The 18,335-nt window shown below is 39.5% G+C and overlaps 1 protein-coding gene across 1 annotated transcript; it reads left to right on the plus strand.

The window, feature by feature from the left end:
* On the plus strand, nucleotides 1–16,636 carry FEM1B (fem-1 homolog B). Its single transcript, XM_055536821.1, has 2 exons — nucleotides 1–918; nucleotides 10,561–16,636. The coding sequence occupies exons 1-2, from the start codon at nucleotides 671–673 to the stop codon at nucleotides 12,194–12,196; spliced, it is 1,884 nt and encodes a 627-aa protein (XP_055392796.1). The 5' UTR covers nucleotides 1–670; the 3' UTR covers nucleotides 12,197–16,636.
* The last annotated feature ends 1,699 nt before the right edge of the window (nucleotides 16,637–18,335 follow it).

Raw genomic sequence — 18,335 nt, forward strand, 5'->3', positions numbered from 1 at the left:
CCCTCTCGGCCCAGTCTGCAGAGGCCCGCCTTCCTCCCTGTCCCGAGCCCAGGGGCTGCTGGCGCCGCAGCGTTCCCTCTCGCTCGGATGGCGTTCCCAGGCGTGGACCTCTGAAACCTTCGACTGCGTCTGGCGTTTCTGAGCTCCAGTGGGCTAGGGCCTGCGGGTTTCCTGGGGAGGGCGGAGAGCGGAGGCGGAGGACTAGGCAGTTTCAGGCCTTAGGCCTGACGGGCCGGGTCGGGTGAAACGCGGCGGTCCTTCGCTATCCGGGGCGCGCGCGGCTCTCTTGGGATTTCACCGGCGACCCGTAGCTCGGGCACGCGCCTGTCGCAGCCCGCAGGAAGGAGGGGTCAGGCCTGAGGCCCGGGGCAGCGGCCGCCATGGAGATCCCCTCGGCCCAGGGCCGGTGCCTGGGGCCTTGGGGGCGGCCCTGACCGCCCTCCTCCCTGCCCGGGCTGGGTCGCAGACCTGCCCCGTGCGGCATTCGGCCACCTCTGCGTCTCAGCCCTCCCCGGGCCGCGCTGCTGCCTGGGCGCGGCGGCGGCGGCGGCGGCGCCCTGTTGAATGGGCTGTGAGGGCCCAGTTTTCAAGCGCTGGCGAGCGCGGCCTCCGGGGGCGCAAGGCAGCAGCAGCAGTGGCGACCAAACGGGTGTTGGAGTTGGCGGCGGCCATGGAGGGCCTGGCTGGCTATGTTTACAAGGCGGCCAGCGAGGGCAAGGTTCTGACTCTGGCCGCCTTGCTTCTCAACCGGTCTGAAAGCGACATTCGCTATTTGCTTGGCTATGTCAGCCAGCAGGGAGGGCAGCGGTCCACGCCCCTCATCATCGCAGCTCGCAATGGGCACGCTAAGGTGGTGCGCTTGCTGTTAGAACATTACCGGGTGCAGACTCAGCAGACTGGCACCGTCCGCTTCGACGGGTAGGTACATCCCAGCTCCTGCCTCCTGTCTAACGCGTGCGAACCTACCACCTCATGGATCTTCCCGTCCCACTCTTTCACTTCATGGAGGTATCACTTCTCCCATTTTTGCATCTCCTGCCGTGCCGTATTAATAACCACTTCATCTTCTAGGGCGGATACTCCATTCCATGTTTTGCTGTCCATCCTTATCGCCGCTACCCCTTATTCCCTCTATAGGTAAATAGCCACACCCTCTGTCTTAATATCTAATAGGTATTCTCCAGTATTCTTGCTTGGGAAATCCCATGGACAGAGGAGCCTGGCGGGCTCCAGTGAATGGGGTCGCAAATAGTTGGACACGACTGAGCACGCAGGCAAAAACCAGTGCTCTGCTAGATAGTGTATGAACAAGCAGTATGGAGGACGTAGCGGGGTTTCAGGTTTTCCCTCTGTCAGGACTGGGGTTGTAACCGAGATCAGAAATTAACAAGGTCAGCAACTGACATTGGAAACCTCTGATTGATGAATTATTTGACCGCCCAATTTTTAGCTCTTCGAGTGTCTGATAAAGCCCTTAGTTGGTTATGGGACCTTAATGTCAAAATAAGCCCCTAGAACCAGCAGCAGCTTCAGCCTCTTGGGGGATTGTCACGCAGCCAGACATCCCCAGCCATGATTCTGACTTACACATTGCTGGGAAGAGAGATGTTGGCTGCGAAAATAGCATAGGACCTGGTGTAGGAGAACATGATGCCATTTTAAAATTACTGTTATCCCATCATCTTCTGGGGAAGCTTGATAATTTACTGTTATTCCACGTGGGGAGTTCAAAAATGCATATTGTCATAGTTAAAATTTGCCATTTAGGTTGAATGGTACATATTTTGAGGTGTCATGTTGTTGAATGCAGAATTGTCAGGTTTGACATTATCTTTTCTGTGTGGATGGTTATAACTTGTTTCACAGATTACAACTTCATGGAGATTTTACTTCATTGATTGCATTTGTTTTTGTTGACTTGTGTCAGTAGGTAAGCTCTTCTAGCGTTTTCTTCTTTTGAGGTAGATGTGATCCAAGCGTAAAGATACGTATCTTTAGTTTTGATAATTGAATACGGCTTGGATAAAACCTGATTGAAAAAAACAATTCTTCTTTGAGTTGACGAGGGCATTGTTGAATTTTGATTGATTTTTTTTTTTTAAGTTGAAATAAGAAGAGCTTTTTCTTCTGTTTCAGATGAGAGGAAAATATTCCAGAGTATTACATTTTACTGAAATGATATCCCATGAGTGGTGGTTAATCTCTAGTACCACCTCTCTGGACATTGGCAACCTGATTCTTGTTTGTTTTTCTTTACTGGCTTCTGTGTCCTTTTTGTAACTGTCTGCATTCCCACAGCCTTTCTTATACACGGAGGAGGAGTGAAGTAGAATGACCTCTGAACTTCGAGCACCATTCCAGTTGTATAAGCACAAGCATCCACTGAGCTATGAATCTCTGCAGTAACAGCTGCTGGATCCACTGCTGCTAAGGAGATTGCTGAGGCCTGTTTTGATGAGGAGAGAATAGTGGCAAGAAAAAATAGTTTTTTCTAAAGCATTTGAAAAAGCTTTGCTTATCTTTCTTAAGTCACAGAGAGAGGTATTTTGAGGTGGCAATTAAGAGAACCTGAAATGATAAGGAATGTAGCGTTGAGCCTTCATAGTGGCTTATCTTGCCCCATATTTTGCACTGACCAGTGAAATTAAGTTTAGTAAGCAAACATATTTTGAACACCTACTGTGTACCAGGCTCTATATAGTAGGGATTGGGTATGCAGAGATGAGTAACATACGGTTCCCAGGAAGACAGTGAGGTGGCTCTGGGTGGGAGGGATTAAGATGCAGTGAGGAGGGGAAAGATTGGCGAAAATGAGTAATAGATGCCATGCCATTTAGGGTTACAGGAATCTTTTGGACTACTGAGGGAATGCAGGAAGAGGAAGTGCTCAGCTTTGCCTGGGAGAAGCAGGGAAGTTTTCACAGCTGAGGTGATGTTTGAGCTCAGTCTTAGAGGATAGAAAGTAGAAGGTGAAGAGGAGGAGCAGCGACATGGCGCACTTGCAGTGACACGTGTTTCAGTGCCGCTGCAGGGAGCAGCTCAGGCCTGGGACATTAAGAAAGGGACTGCCAGACTGGTGAGGTGGAGGCCAGGTTTTGGTGATTGTCATGTAAAATATCGAGAGACTGGTGAGACTGGAATTGCAAACATTCCTATCATTCGACATTTTGTCTGAGCCTTCTTCAGTCTGTCTTTTTTTGTTTATGTGTTATTACAATTATGGATTCATTAGCTGCTCTGTCAAAGTAGTTTAGTTTTTTAAAACTTGCCAAATGACTGTGGTGGGCCTGGCACTGTGCCCCACACATACCGTGGAAGATACAGAAAAAAATACGAAGTTTCTGCTTTTGAGGAGCTTACAAATTAATTAACAAAAGAGAAGAACTGAAATTAGTGGCCACCTTTCTGCCCACTCACACCATTCTGAGATTATTTTGCAGTTTGTTCTAGTCATTTAGGCATTTCAGAAGTAGAGGAAGAAAGTGTTATTTGCAAATGTCATGATTTCACTTTACACTCATTCCAGACATTCTGAAAATGTTAGTCTGAATGAGGTGTTAATATGAAGCTCACTCACCCCTCAGGGACTGGCTTTTAAGAGGTACTTAGCCAACCCTTTAATTGAGACCCATGGCCAGATAGGGACAGACAGGTTCTCTGTGGGCTAAAATAGCTTCAGTTCAGTTCAGTTCAATCGCTCAGTTGTGTCTGACTCTTTGTGACCCCATGAATCGCAGCACGCCAGGCCTCCCTGTCCATCACCAACTCCTGGAGTTCACTCAGACTCACGTCCATCGAGTCAGTGATGCCATCCAGCCATCTCATCCTCTGTTGTCCCCTTCTCCTCCTGCCCCCAATCCCTCCCAGCATCAGAGTCTTTTTCCAATGAGTCAACTCTTCGCATGAGGTGGCCAAAGCACTGGAGTTTCAGCTTTAGCATCATTCCTTCCAAAGAAATCCCAGGGCTGATCTTCAGAATGGACTGGTTGGATCTCCTTGCAGTCCAAGGGACTCTCAAGAGTCTTCTCCAACACCACAGTTCAAAAGCATCAATTCTTTGGTTCTCAGCCTTCTTCACAGTCCAACTCTCACATCCATACATGACCACTGGAAAAACCATAGCCTTGACTAGACGGACCTTTGTTGGCAAAGTAATGTCTCTGCTTTTGAATATGCTATCTAGGTTGGTCATAACTTTTCTTCCAGGGAGTAAGTGTCTTTTAATTTCATGGCTGCAGTCACCATCTGCAGTGATTTTGGAGCCCCCCAAAATAAAGTCTGAGTCTGTTTCCACTGTTTCCCCAACTATTTCCCATGAAGTGATGGGACCAGATGCCATGATCTTCATTTTCTGAATGTTGAGCTTTAAGCCAACTTTTTCACTCTCCTCTTTCACTTTCATCAAGAGACTTTTTAGTTCCTCTTCACTTTCTGCCATAAGAGTGGTGTCATCTGCATATCTGAGGTTATTGATATTTCTCCCGGCAATCTTGATTCCAGCTTGTTAGTGTTTCCTAATTTTTAGTAATTTATGTATCATCTTCACAATTTTTTGCCAGACTGTTCATCACCTATCCCATTGTTTGCCTAATATTAAAAAAAAAACTCACTTCTTAGCTTCATCTTAAGCAACAGCATCTGTGTGATAATGGGTTTGATACAATCCTTTGTGTGTGTGAGAGAGACATACACAGATATTATAATAACTTCTTTTAAAAAGTCTATATTCTGTCTAAAAACATCTATAAAACCTTGGAAGACTAAAGTGAATTCATAATAGAGCCTCAAGTGGGAAGGAGCCACCCACTTAGGTAACATTTGAGATTATTTTACTTATGGCTTACTCTGTTAAGATTAAAGTTGACATAGATGAGGGGATAAGAAGAAAAGTTACATGAATAGGAATGAAAAGAAGAACTTTTAGTTGTAGAATGGGAAGCTGTTAAGAGTGTTACAGAAATGGACCAGAACAAAGGAGAGGCGTCACGTGATCTTGGAATATTGTGCCGGTTTGCGTTCTGAGGGCCCGACTGCGCAGTGCCAGAGTTTATGGGGAACTCTTGTCCTAGAAGAAGTCTGCTGACATGGATAGGAAGGAGAACAGGACCTCTGGGAATTTTGTTGAGCGCTCTTTTAAAGTCGGTGCTAGTACAAATCCTTAAATGTTCAGGTAGAGGAAAGGCGTAGGGGGCACAGTGTCACTTAACTTCATTTAGAAAGTCATTTCCAGTGTATATTTCAAGGAAGTACATATGATCTAATAAATGATTTTAGGACTTTGGTTAAAATAAAGTGTTGATCATTTACACTGAATGAATTTTTATTTTCATTTCAAATGTTTGAACCAGACAATAGATGAGTTTAGGTTTGTGCTCAGAAATGTTATTTTTATACATTTTATTTTAAAAGGCGAATGCCAGATTAAAGTTTCTTGATTTTTCAGATGAAATACATGTGTGTGTGTGTGCTTAGTCACTCAGTCGTGTCTGACTATTGCGACCCCATAGACCATAGCCTGCCAGGCTCCTCTGTCCATAGGATTCTCCAGACAAGAATACTGCAGTGGGTTGCCATTTCCTTCTCCAGGGGATCATCCCCACCCAGGAATTGAACCTGGGCCTCCTGCATTGCAGGCATATTCTTTACCAACTAAGCTATGAGGGACCCCCTAAAATTTGCAATTTTAGACCAGAAAGATCAGTGTTTTACAGTGCTTCTCCCATACTCATTAAGTAAATATTGCATTTATTTGATTATATATATTTTTTACTTTCTAGAAATATTTATAGAAAGTAAATATTTTTGGTATTTTGTTTTGAGGCTGTATGCAGCTATAACTTTAGCTGTGTTTTATGGACAAGAAGTGTCATATAAGTGTTAGCATTATTAGTCCCTTTAATCTGTTTAATGCTGATTAAGATGTAGAAATTTAAAAATTACTAAGGGTAATGTTCCTGAAGGACATTCTGCAGTGAATATTTTTGTCATTAAGTATTTCAAAATTTTTATTGCCTCAATAAAAATAGATAATTGAAACTTTTTCTAGGCTTCTGTCATATTACCATAGGGAAAATGGAAATTATTAGATTACATTGGAAAAAGTATTAAATGATTATAAAAACCAAGTGACATTGTTGTTTAGTTGCTAAGTCATGTCCAACTCTTTTGTGACTCCATGGGCTGTAGCCCACCAGGCTCCTCTGTTCATGGGATTTCCCAAGCAAGAATACCGGAGTGGGTTGCCATTTCCTTCTCCAGGGGATCTTCCTGACCCAAGGATGGAAACTGCATCTCCTGCATTGCAGGCAGATTCTTTACCACTGAACCACCTGGGAAGCCCAAGTGAAGTATATACTTGTAGTTTAACTTTTAATCTTATGTCATTGTGTGTGTGTGTGTGTGCGTGTTAGTTGCTTAGTCGTTTGCGACGCTTTGCAATCCTATAGACTGTAGCCCACCAGGCCCCTCCGTTCATGGGATTCTCCAGGCAAGAACACTGGAGTGGGTTGGCATTTCCTTCTCCGAAAGGAACTATAGAAAGAAAGAGTGAAGTCGCTCAGTTGTGTCTGACTGTTTGCGACCTCATGGATGGTAGGTAGCCTACCAGGCTCCTCCATCCATGGAATTTTCCAGGCAAGAGTACTGGAGTGGTTTGCCATTTCCTTCTCCCTTGTGTCATTAGTAGTGGGGAATTTGAGGCCAGAAAAAAAATTTTAATCACTTTTTGTCTTTTTTTTTTTCATTTTAAAATGGGGGGGTCCTTTTTATCTTATATGGTTATTGCAAAAGTTAAAGATAATATATGTGAAGGCTTATTTTAGTGCAACAGTTCTTGAGTTTTATTTAGTTAGGTTCATATTCCTGGCATGTAACAATTTTTTATATTTAAGGCGTGCAAGGAAACTTTTGTAACCATGTAAATATAACTATTTTAACTATGTATCGATTTTTGGGTAGCTCAGGTTAATAAGGAGATGGGGAAAGCTTTTAAATGGAAACATGTGAACAGTGTCCCTGCTATGTTTCCTCACATTTGACGCACTATATAGTTTCCAGAGATTTTTGTGTTTTTAATCTCATATAAGCCTTTATAGTTATGTGTCTTTAAAATGGGCTTAATAATGGTTATCTACCTTATAGGATTATTGGGAGAAGGTTATTATGAGAATTAAACGTGCTCTATTACTTACTACAGTGCTTGGCACATTGAAATTATTAACTCTCTGTGTTTAAACTTTTTCTTTAAATTGACTTGTGCCTCTTTTGTTTTTAAATTATATCTATTTTTAGTTAAGGTAAAATATCAAGTAAGGTGCATAAATCTTAAGTGTATAAATGTTATCAAATTTTAATTTGCTTACATCCATGTAATCACTTTCTACATCAAGAGGCAGAACATTGATGTCACTTTAAAAGTTTCCCTTGTGCCCTTTCTCAGTCATTTCCTCTCCCTTCCCCTCCCCGAGGCAATGATTATTCTGACTTCTGTCTATAGATGAGTTCTGCCTATACTTGAACTTCCTATACATGGAATCATACAGTATACTGTGTTTTTTTTTCTGTCTGGCTTCTTTTTGTTTAACACGGTATCTATGAGAGTCATCTACTGAGTTGCATGTATAAGTATTTTTAAAATGTCTTATAATATTACATTATATGAATGTATGGCAGTTTATTTATCTTATTGACAGGTATTTTGTTGTTTTTAGTATTTGACTATTATAAATTACTTTGGTATGAACATGTTTGTATATGTCTTCTGGTAGAATTTGCGTTCATTTCTCTTAAGTATATACCAAGGGGTGGGACTGTTGGCTTGTAGGGTTGATGTATGTTTAATACTTTATCAAGCAGTCAACCACCAAAGTGGTTGAACCAGATTATATTCCCACTGAAGATTTCCATCAACAGGAGGGGTTTCAGTTACTTCACGTCCTGGCCAATACTTAGTATTGTCATGTCAGTATTATTAATTTCATCAGTTCTGGTGAGTGTGTATTGGTAATTCCTGGTTTTAATTTGCATTTCCTTGCTGAGTAATTATCTTTTCATATGTTTATTGGTTGTTTGAATATATACTTTTGAAGTGTGTTTGTTCAGTCTTTTCACATTTTTTTAACAAATGGAGTTGTTTGCTTTTTTAGTGATTTGTCAGATAATCGATTGTAGGTATCTCCAGTGAGTGGATTGCTGGTCACTTTCTTGAAAAAATTTTTTTAATTTTTTGAAGTCTAATCAGTTTTTTTCTTTTATGGTTTTTTTTTTTGCATTATGTTTAAGAAATCATCAACCCCAAGGTCATAAAGATAGTCTTTTTTTTTTTTTTTTAAGAAGCTTTTATTGTTTGTTTTGCATATTATAGGTCTTTGCCACTTTGAAATTTTTGTGAGTAGGGTCAAAGTTAATTATTTTCCAAACAGATGTCTAGTGGCTGCTTCTTCACTATTTATTAAAAAGACCATACTTTATACCTGAATTTCAGTGGACCTTTTGTCATTAATCTGTATTCCTGTGTATGTGAATCTATTCCTAGGGTGGGGTTTTTGGTTGTTTTCTTTTGATTAGTATTTATCTATCCTTGTGCCAGTGACACATCATCTTGCTGTATTTTGTCCTCCAACTTGATTTTTCTTTCAAGATTATCTTGGTTGTTCTGGGTCCTTCCTTTGTATTTCTCTATACATTTTAGAGTTGGCTTTTCAATTTCTACACACATGTGGATGCATGCGCACACACATATGCCTACTGGGATTTTGATTTGGATAGCATTGAATCTGTAGATTATTTTGGTGGAATATTGACATCTTAACATTCTTGAATCTCCAAAACAATAAACATGGACTATTTCTCCGTTTCTTTAGGTCCTTGATTTATCTCAGGAATGTTTTATAGTTTTCAGTATAGAGTAGAGGTCTTGTACATTTTTTATCAGATATACTATTAGACATTGGTATTTTCTGGTGCTTTTGTAAATTGTATTTTTTTTGACTGAAAGAAAACTTTTTTTTTTTTAAGAAAACTTTTGAATTTTGTGATTATAATCATGACAGTAAAGATGTAATAAGTGAATTTTAATTAAACTAAATTGTCTGCAAAAGCTACAGTTGGCAACCACCGAAACATTTCAACTGATGTGTGTCTTATTTTCTTGATTCATTCTTTCTAAGATTTGTTTGTTTATTTTTATTCTTTTGGCTCTGATGGGTCTTCGTGGCTGTATGTGGGCTTTCTCTAGTTGTGGTGGGTGGGCCTTTCATTGCGGTGGCTTCTCTTGTTGGGGAGTGTGGGCTCTAGGTAGGCTTCCCAGGCTTCAGTCGCTGTGGTCCGGGGGCTCAGTAGTCGCGACTCTTGGGCTCTAGAGCATAGGCTCAGTAGTTGTGGTGCACGGGCTTTGTTGCTCTGCAGCTTGTGGAATCTTCCTGGATCCCTTGTGGGATCTAACCAGTGTCCCCTGCATTGCAAGGTGGATTCTTGACCACTAGATGACCAGGGAACCCCCTCTTGATTCATTCTTTAGTTTACCAAATTAATTAACAATTAAATGACATTTAAAAAATGAAATTTTAAAAAGAAACTTCAGAAGTATTCAAATTTATTTTGAGGACTGTTTTCCATACAGTAAAATGTACAGATCTTTCTTATGCAATTTGATGAATTTTTTCCCCTAAATATCCACCCATGTAGCCACTACCCAGTTCAAAATACAGGACATTGCTAGTAGCTTTAAGCCCCTTCCGAATCAATCCTACACTCTCCCCCATAGATAACCGTATACGTAGCCGTTACTGAGAATGCTTTTACTTATAGAAATTTTGCTTCATTATTTAAACTGAAGAAGTAATTGCTTGGATTATTGGATGCTTGGATGTTTAAAAGTGTGGCTTTTATTTTCAGCAGAAGTGATCGACAGTATTGATAGTTGGTTGAACTATGATATTTTTTATACCAAGTGGATTGTACTTTTTTTACTTCATATAATATATAATTTGACCTGTGTTGTATCATTCATGTTGTAATTAGCAGTAATTATTTCATTCTCATTGCTTTAGTAGAGTATGTACATAGTTACTAGTTTAGATAATCCTAGGTAAAATTATCTGCTCAAATACTTTTCTTCTTAACGCAGTGTCTAACAGCATTAACACAGAGATTGTGGTGGCTTTCCTACTGAAGTACCGAGAGAAACTGTGGTACCTGAGGGTGCTGGGAGGGAGGAACGTTCTGTGCTCGTCTAAGAGCCAGGGAATCAGCTTGGTGGTAAAGAAATTACAAAACTTCGTACATTTTCCCTGTTTTCTGAAATTTATGTACTTCTGCTAGTAGGAAGTCGGTGACTCTTTTTATTTTTTCTTTAAGTCTTTATACTGTGGAAATACTAATAATCGCTCACATTTAATGAGCTCATACTAGATACAAGTACTATTTTATTTTCACCAAAACTAATGTTTACCTAATGCTCTGTAGACTGAGGTTTGGGGTCAGTGTAAATGATTACACCCTTTAAATCTGTGTTAGGGCAGGTGACCCCATTTTCTAACTGTTTGTTCTTGTCATGAATAGGTATGTCATTGATGGTGCTACTGCTCTTTGGTGCGCAGCAGGAGCGGGACACTTTGAAGTTGTTAAGCTTCTAGTCAGTCATGGAGCCAACGTGAACCACACCACAGTAACTAACTCAACCCCGCTGCGGGCAGCATGCTTTGATGGCAGATTGGACATTGTGAAATACTTGGTCGAAAATAATGCCAACATCAGCATTGCCAACAAGTATGACAACACTTGCCTAATGATTGCGGCCTACAAGGGACACACCGACGTGGTCAGGTATCTTTTAGAACAACGTGCTGATCCGAATGCTAAAGCGCATTGTGGAGCCACAGCATTGCATTTTGCAGCTGAAGCTGGACACATAGACATCGTGAAGGAGCTGATAAAATGGCGTGCTGCTATCGTAGTGAACGGCCACGGGATGACGCCATTGAAAGTAGCTGCTGAAAGCTGCAAAGCTGACGTTGTCGAACTGTTGCTCTCTCATGCTGACTGTGACCGGAGAAGTCGGATTGAAGCTTTGGAGCTCTTGGGTGCCTCCTTTGCAAATGATCGTGAGAACTACGACATCATGAAGACATATCACTATTTGTATTTAGCTATGTTGGAGAGGTTTCAAGATGGTGATAACATTCTTGAGAAAGAGGTTCTCCCACCAATCCATGCTTATGGGAATAGAACTGAATGTAGAAATCCTCAGGAACTGGAATCCATCCGGCAAGACAGAGATGCTCTTCATATGGAAGGCCTTATCGTTCGGGAACGGATTTTAGGTGCCGACAACATTGATGTTTCCCATCCCATCATTTACAGGGGAGCTGTTTATGCAGATAACATGGAATTCGAACAGTGTATCAAGTTGTGGCTTCATGCCCTGCACCTCAGACAGAAAGGTAACAGAAATACCCATAAGGATCTTCTTCGATTTGCCCAAGTTTTCTCACAGATGATACATTTAAATGAAACTGTGAAGGCCCCAGACATAGAATGTGTTTTGAGATGCAGTGTTTTGGAAATAGAACAGAGTATGAACAGAGTGAAAAATATTCCAGATGCTGATGTCCACAGTGCGATGGACAATTATGAATGTAACCTCTATACCTTTCTGTATTTAGTGTGCATCTCCACCAAAACACAGTGCAGTGAAGAAGATCAGTGCAAGATTAACAAGCAGATCTACAACCTGATTCACCTTGATCCCAGAACTCGTGAAGGTTTCACCCTGCTGCATCTAGCCGTCAACTCAAATACCCCAGTTGATGATTTCCACACCAATGACGTTTGCAGCTTTCCGAACGCGCTTGTCACAAAGCTCCTGCTGGACTGTGGTGCTGAGGTCAATGCTGTGGACAATGAAGGGAACAGCGCCCTTCACATTATCGTTCAGTACAACAGGCCCATCAGTGATTTTTTGACCTTGCACTCTATCATCATTAGTCTAGTTGAAGCTGGCGCTCACACTGACATGACAAATAAACAGAATAAAACTCCGCTAGACAAAAGTACAACTGGGGTATCAGAAATACTACTTAAAACTCAAATGAAGATGAGTCTTAAGTGCCTGGCTGCCCGGGCAGTTCGGGCTAATGACATTAACTACCAAGACCAGATCCCCAGAACTCTTGAAGAGTTTGTTGGATTTCATTAAGTGACTGGATATGTAAAATCGTTTAATGTGGTGCTAAAAAGTAAAGGACTTTAATCACAGACAATAGAATTATGTGTTCATAAATTCTACTTTTCTTTCCACTACCCTTCCTCCCTACTTATCCTTCCTTAGTTTTGTATTTGGTCTTCTTGCCTCATATGGTTATTGATTTCAAATACACTTTAAACAAAGCCACATTGTTTAGGTGTAACTATAATCTTAAGGTGTTTGGATATTGGTCACTTAGCTATTTTTTTTTCTTTTTTTTAAGGAATATAAAATATTTTGTTTATGTAACAAGGGACATTTATGATTTAAAGTTGATAAATGTTTTACCAAAATTGCCTAGAAAAGCATTTCTGTTAAGCCTGTGTCAGCGTGTTACCCTTTGCAGCAGTTTTGAGGATTTCATGAAGGAAAACAACTAAAAGAAGCATTAAAAGTAATGGAATATCCAGATGTTCTGCACATGCCAAACTGCGATAGGTGGTTTCCACTCTTCCATTATTTATGTGAAATGATACAACACATTATGACATCGGGAGGATTTTTAAAAAGTATAGCTGCAGATTAATCTGAAAAATGTGCTAACTTAATAATAGTTAAAAATGCATAAAGTTAAATCCATTGAAATTGTTGAATTATGCTCAGTGATACATACAAAATAGTAATCTTAAGCAACTTTTCAGAGAATATTGATGGACTATTTGCCTTTGGGCTTGGCTTCTAAAATGCATAGACATTTTGATGTGGTTAATCTAAATTCCAGCAGTCAACATTTGACTCAGCTCACAGACATGTAAAAATTATGATTGCTGTGTTTTTCTCCTGTGAAACAAGTTGTCACATTACAGTTATACATTCTGTTTTTGTCCCCTTCTTCCTCTCTTCTTGTGTGGTATCTTTTCAAATTGAAAACTACTTTTCCAGAGGGCATTATTTGTGCCTCCCTAAGGTTTTTATGATAGGTGAAAAGGAACTGGGATATTTTTTTCACTTTCTTCATTTAGTCTGTGATAAGAAGTAGAGAAATCACTAGAGTGGTATAGATTCAATGTTTTTGATGATGAAAATAATTGTCATTGCCATTTTGAAAGTTATTTCTGTCTGAGGGCAGCAAATTTTGGAACCAGAAAATGTCACTTATTCCGACAGGCTGTACAGAGTTCTTTATGGTTTTGATTTTGTTTTAATGGCAACATTTTGACTGTCAGACTAAAAGAATATTCTGTGATTATCTTTAAGCATCACAGAAATTCAAGGGTACATACCTATTTCTTTCAATGTTAAAAATGATAAGTAAAATTAGCTGTATCTGTATTTTTTTCTCTAGTGCCAAATGAATGCCTTAGCTACTCATAGTGCATGGTACTGTAAGTGAAGACCTGCAGCTTTTTTTCTTTAATGAAAAGCATTATAATGGTGTAGCAACATCAGATATAAACTTAAAAAACAAGATTTCAGTTAACATTTTATGTATAGATATTGCTTTGTGAAGTCTAAGAAAAAGGTTGCAGCTGAATCAGTATAAAAGAGAGTGACCAAGCCAAAATCAGCACCTAGGGCCTTAAATAATATAGAGATACCCCATGAAATGAGATACTCTGAAGGATGGGAGGGAATGGATGGGGGACTTTAAAAACCTATTCCCCCAAGAATGCAGGATACTTTTACTCTTGCTGTAGTTATACTTTGCGTGTCTTCTTGCTTCAGTTAGGAATGTTTTGATGGTGAATTCTGCCACAGTAATCTACTTCTGTTTTCCTAACCTGGGATTTTTACAAGAAAGGTTTTTAGGATGATCTAAAGGGAGGTGTTTGATCCCTAATTTGAAAATTACTGGCCTTGATCTTCCTGGTGTGAATCAAGGAACTAGTGTACCTTGCTCTTGGCAACTCTCGTGGCCTGAAAGAGAAAATGCTCATCCTCCAGGTGGGTGAATCACACCTTTTTCGCAGCTCTGATCAGACCCTGTATTTTTCAGACTTCAAGGCCTGCTTATTTGACAGTCTGAGGAATAGCTGTGATACTTGGTATTTACTTGGTTCCATTATTAATGCATATGATTTTTAAACATCAGAACTTAAAATATCAGATAATGTTGCATGTTTTATAAAACATTTCATCCCTTTGGCTACCCAGGATGAGAACTATTTTAGGTATTACATACTTATTAAATGAGAATAATGATTATCTGTACATATTCAGACAAAGAAATTTAATGGTACTCAGTGTTTTTGAGAAGGGAGGACCGAATGCTGGAAAGAGTAAAACTGCTGATTGAAATGCTGACAAAGTTGAATTTGAAGACAGTGGGATAGATTATGAATTTTGCTAATGGTAACTGAGATTTTTTTTTTTAAACTATACTATAGCAGTACATTGTTCACTATATTGCTAAGGATCTAATTCTGTCTTGTAAAACAAATCCAAATATGTATTGTGAAACACCTGTATAAAACCATTCTTGAAACAAGTGATCTACACGCCTGTTTTTTTTTTTTAATTTGTTTTTGATAGAATTATTTTAAAATGTGTTTAGCCAAACCCTTCCCACACTTAAGTTTCTTTTTTTTTAAAGGGAAATAAATAGGTAAGGTGATAGTTCTGTATCTCAGCTTCTCTGAGAACTCTGGGCTATTGCTGTTTTTTAGCCACTTTTGTCCTTTTGTGTTTATTATTGGTAGAATTGTGTTTTAGATTATAAATCTTCCTTGATAACATTACAAATTCAATCAAAACTTCTTGCTTAATAATTGTCATATAAATTTGAATTAGAGAGCCAGGTGGATGAATGCCTGGGCAAACCATGTGAAACCTGGGTGGGTTTTGCACTTAAGAGTTGGTAAAATTGATCTCTTGAGTTTAGGTAACTGATAGTTCAAGGAATGGGCAAGAAATCCATCCTTAGACTGATAAAGGGGAAATTTTTGACCTAAGAACTCTGAAACAACATTGTTTTCAGTCTACCCTGGATTGCTTTCTCGTAGGCCACAGTCCAACTATCTTAAGGTTTATTGCTGTGTAAACTTCAACCAGCCAACAAGCCAATGAAAAAGCAAGCTTTGGTCTTGTTTATTTCTGGGAAGGGTTTTATTTCATTACTCTGATAGTTGATTAGTAACTTGGTAATTATGAGAAACTTAGTTCTGCTAGCACTGTTTGAAGTAAAATGTGATATGGGACCAGCAGCTGCAGAAGTATCAACTCTGCATGTGGCAAGTGTTTTTGAAAATTAGATCCCAAGGGAACAATACCCTGTCACTAGTCACCACCTCAGCTGAAGCAGCTACTTTAGGAATAAGGTTGCTTTGGATTATTCGAGCAGAAACAGTTCTTTCTTGGGGCAAGGGGCAGGGTGAGGAGTGAGTTACTGGACCTTGGATTGCTTTGCTGGCTTTAGAAGCAGCCAGTGATTGAACTAGAGAGGAGATGGATTAAAGTATAAAGGACTTGCTTTTATGGTAGATTTTCTGTAAAAACCTTGAGTATTCCTTTCAGGCTAGCCAGATGTGTCAATATACAGATGACTGTTCCGTTTTCCTCACTGACTATACTGTAACATTAAAGTGGGTTAAAACAAAACTGCCTTTTGCTCTGTGAAAAGTTATTAGTCCATAAGATTTTAAGCTGTGCGTTTACTCCTGCTCTGAAAATGCACAGCCCTGCTCTGGATACCCTCTCTGGAAGGTAGAGAGCTCCTAATGTGTATGGCACATTGCCGGGCTTTCTCGTACATTCCTGGCAGATTTGCCCAAATCTTCAGATGGGCTGGGTAGTACAGTATCTTCTCCAAATGTGGGATCTGAAATAAATACTACATGGATAGTGGCGATAGATATATTAATTTTTAAAACTGTAAAGTAAATGTCTCTAGTCCTAGGTTTGTGGTGTGTTCATTTGTGTTACTGTGTAGGGAAGGAACACTGACTTAATGGTTATGGGGAGTGTATCTTGATGTGTGTGCAGGGGTGAGACTCGCTCAATTGTTAACAGCTTTTCATTTAGGGGTAAGTCACGTGTTGAGTGGCCTAATCAAAAAAATGAAGGAGCGAAGATACAAGCTTTGCCAAGTGATGAAATGAACAAGGTTTTGTATCTGTTTTTTATCAGGTGTTGTAAAATTTGTGCATGGCCTTTTTTGTTGTTGCTTAGTTAATTGGTAGAGAAGAAAAGATGAGGGAGAAAAATCCTAGCTTTGCTAACCAGTCTTTTCAGACGTACATAGCTGAGGAGTAAAATCTGACTGGCTTAACACAGTGACAGAGCCTATCGTTTATAACACTCACCTCATCCTGCAGTCCTCCACATAGAAGAAGCACGTTGTTGTATTCTAGTAATTCACTGTGATTTATAACAAACCAGTGATGTCATCCTATTGTGCACTTTTGTCAAACCATTTACGTGACTTTAATAAACGTGGTAAACTTGCTGACTGCACCAGAGGTCTGCTAGTGATTTATATATTGCATGACATTTTCTATTTGAGTTTGACATGTAGAATCATTTTTAATTTCGTAGTAATCGATAGTCCTAATAGCCCAGCTAATTTGAAACTAACAATATTGCTGTGTAAAAGGAAAAAATGGTGTTTGTGTTCAGTAAATGTTTGAAAAAAACTGCCTTGAAGTGTGTGTCTTTATTGTTCAGTGTTGAGATGATATTTTGTCGAATTCATTTTTTAAAAGTTGTGAAAGTTGTACATGTACATGGGGGGAAAGTTCAGATAAGAAAAATTCAAATAGTAAAAAAAATTTTCATCTTTCTCTGCCTCCCATTTGGACTCTTCAGAAGATACTCATTAGTTTTTTGAGTAGCTTCTCAGAATTTTTCTGTGTGTATATATGTATTTTTTCTCCTGCTTTTAAAAATGCAAATGGACTCTTAACTTTCCTACACTATTCTGCATCTTGTCATTTTCATTGAGTATATCTTAGACATGTTTCATTTTGGTATGTATAGATTTTTTTTCTAAAGAACAAATTTACAGCATTTAATTCTATGGATGAACTTAAAATTTATTTAACCAGGCCTTCCTGTTGGATTTTTAGGTTTTCAGCTCAACGATATTCTAAATACTATTTCAGTCAGGGAACATCCTTGTGTCCTGTGTTTTTCATAGAACAAACTCATTTCTAGCCCTGGAACTTCTGGTTTAGTAACTGAGTGTTAAAAATCCTGACAGAGGCGAACCAGTTGCCTTCCATCTCCTTACATCCTTATTGACATCAGATGTTGTCTCATCATTCAGCTTTTGCTATGATGATGGGAAATATTACTTCATGGTTTTGATTTGAGTTCCTTTATTATGAATGAGGTTGACATATATTTGCTGGCCTTTTAAATTTGTTTGCTTTTGGGCACTGTTGTCTTTTTCTTGCTGTGTGTTAGAAATTCCTTGGAAATGTAAGGAAATTTTCTCTCATATGTCACAGTTTGTAGTTTAAGTACAGTAGTTTTTATATCTACTGAATTTTGTATCTTGCTTGTAAAGTTGTCTCCACTTCAAGTTCATGCATCTTTTTTTACCCATGTTCTTTTCTAGTGCTTTTATGGCTTTTCCCTCCCACGTCTCTCTTCAGTCCTCTTTTTTTCCCCCCTCTTCCTCTTCCTCCTCTCCTCTTGTTCTTCAGTTTAAATCTTTTCATCTACCTGGAATTTATTTTGATTAAGTATCCAGCTAGCCAAGAACTCTTTTATTTTCCACTGATTGGAATCATAAGTTCAAATCCCGTAAAGTAATTGGATCTGTTTCTGGCTTCTCTGTTCTACTCTGTTGACCTGGCAGTGTGGTGGGACCCTGAGGAGTATTGACTGGGCTCTGTGGCCTCAGGCAAGTTGCTTTTCGATGTTGGCCTCAGTTTCTCTACATTGGGACAGTAATATCTAAGTTGTAGTGAGCAAATTGGAGAATTAATATTCTTAATGTAATGCCTAAAACCGAGGTGCCTGGTAAATGTTAAGGACTAATCTTCGTGGGGCTGATGTTTCTTCATTTGTCTTTTTTTTTCTCTAACCAGAAAAGGTTTTTTAAATTAATTTGGCTGTGTCAGCTCTCAGTTGCACCATGAGCGATCTTTGTTGTGGCATGCGGGATTTTTCTCTGTGGCACAAGGATTCTCTAGTTGTGTGCGTGCTC

This window comes from Bubalus kerabau, chromosome 10, assembly GCF_029407905.1.
Source record: "Bubalus kerabau isolate K-KA32 ecotype Philippines breed swamp buffalo chromosome 10, PCC_UOA_SB_1v2, whole genome shotgun sequence".
Lineage (NCBI taxonomy): Eukaryota > Metazoa > Chordata > Mammalia > Artiodactyla > Bovidae > Bubalus > Bubalus kerabau.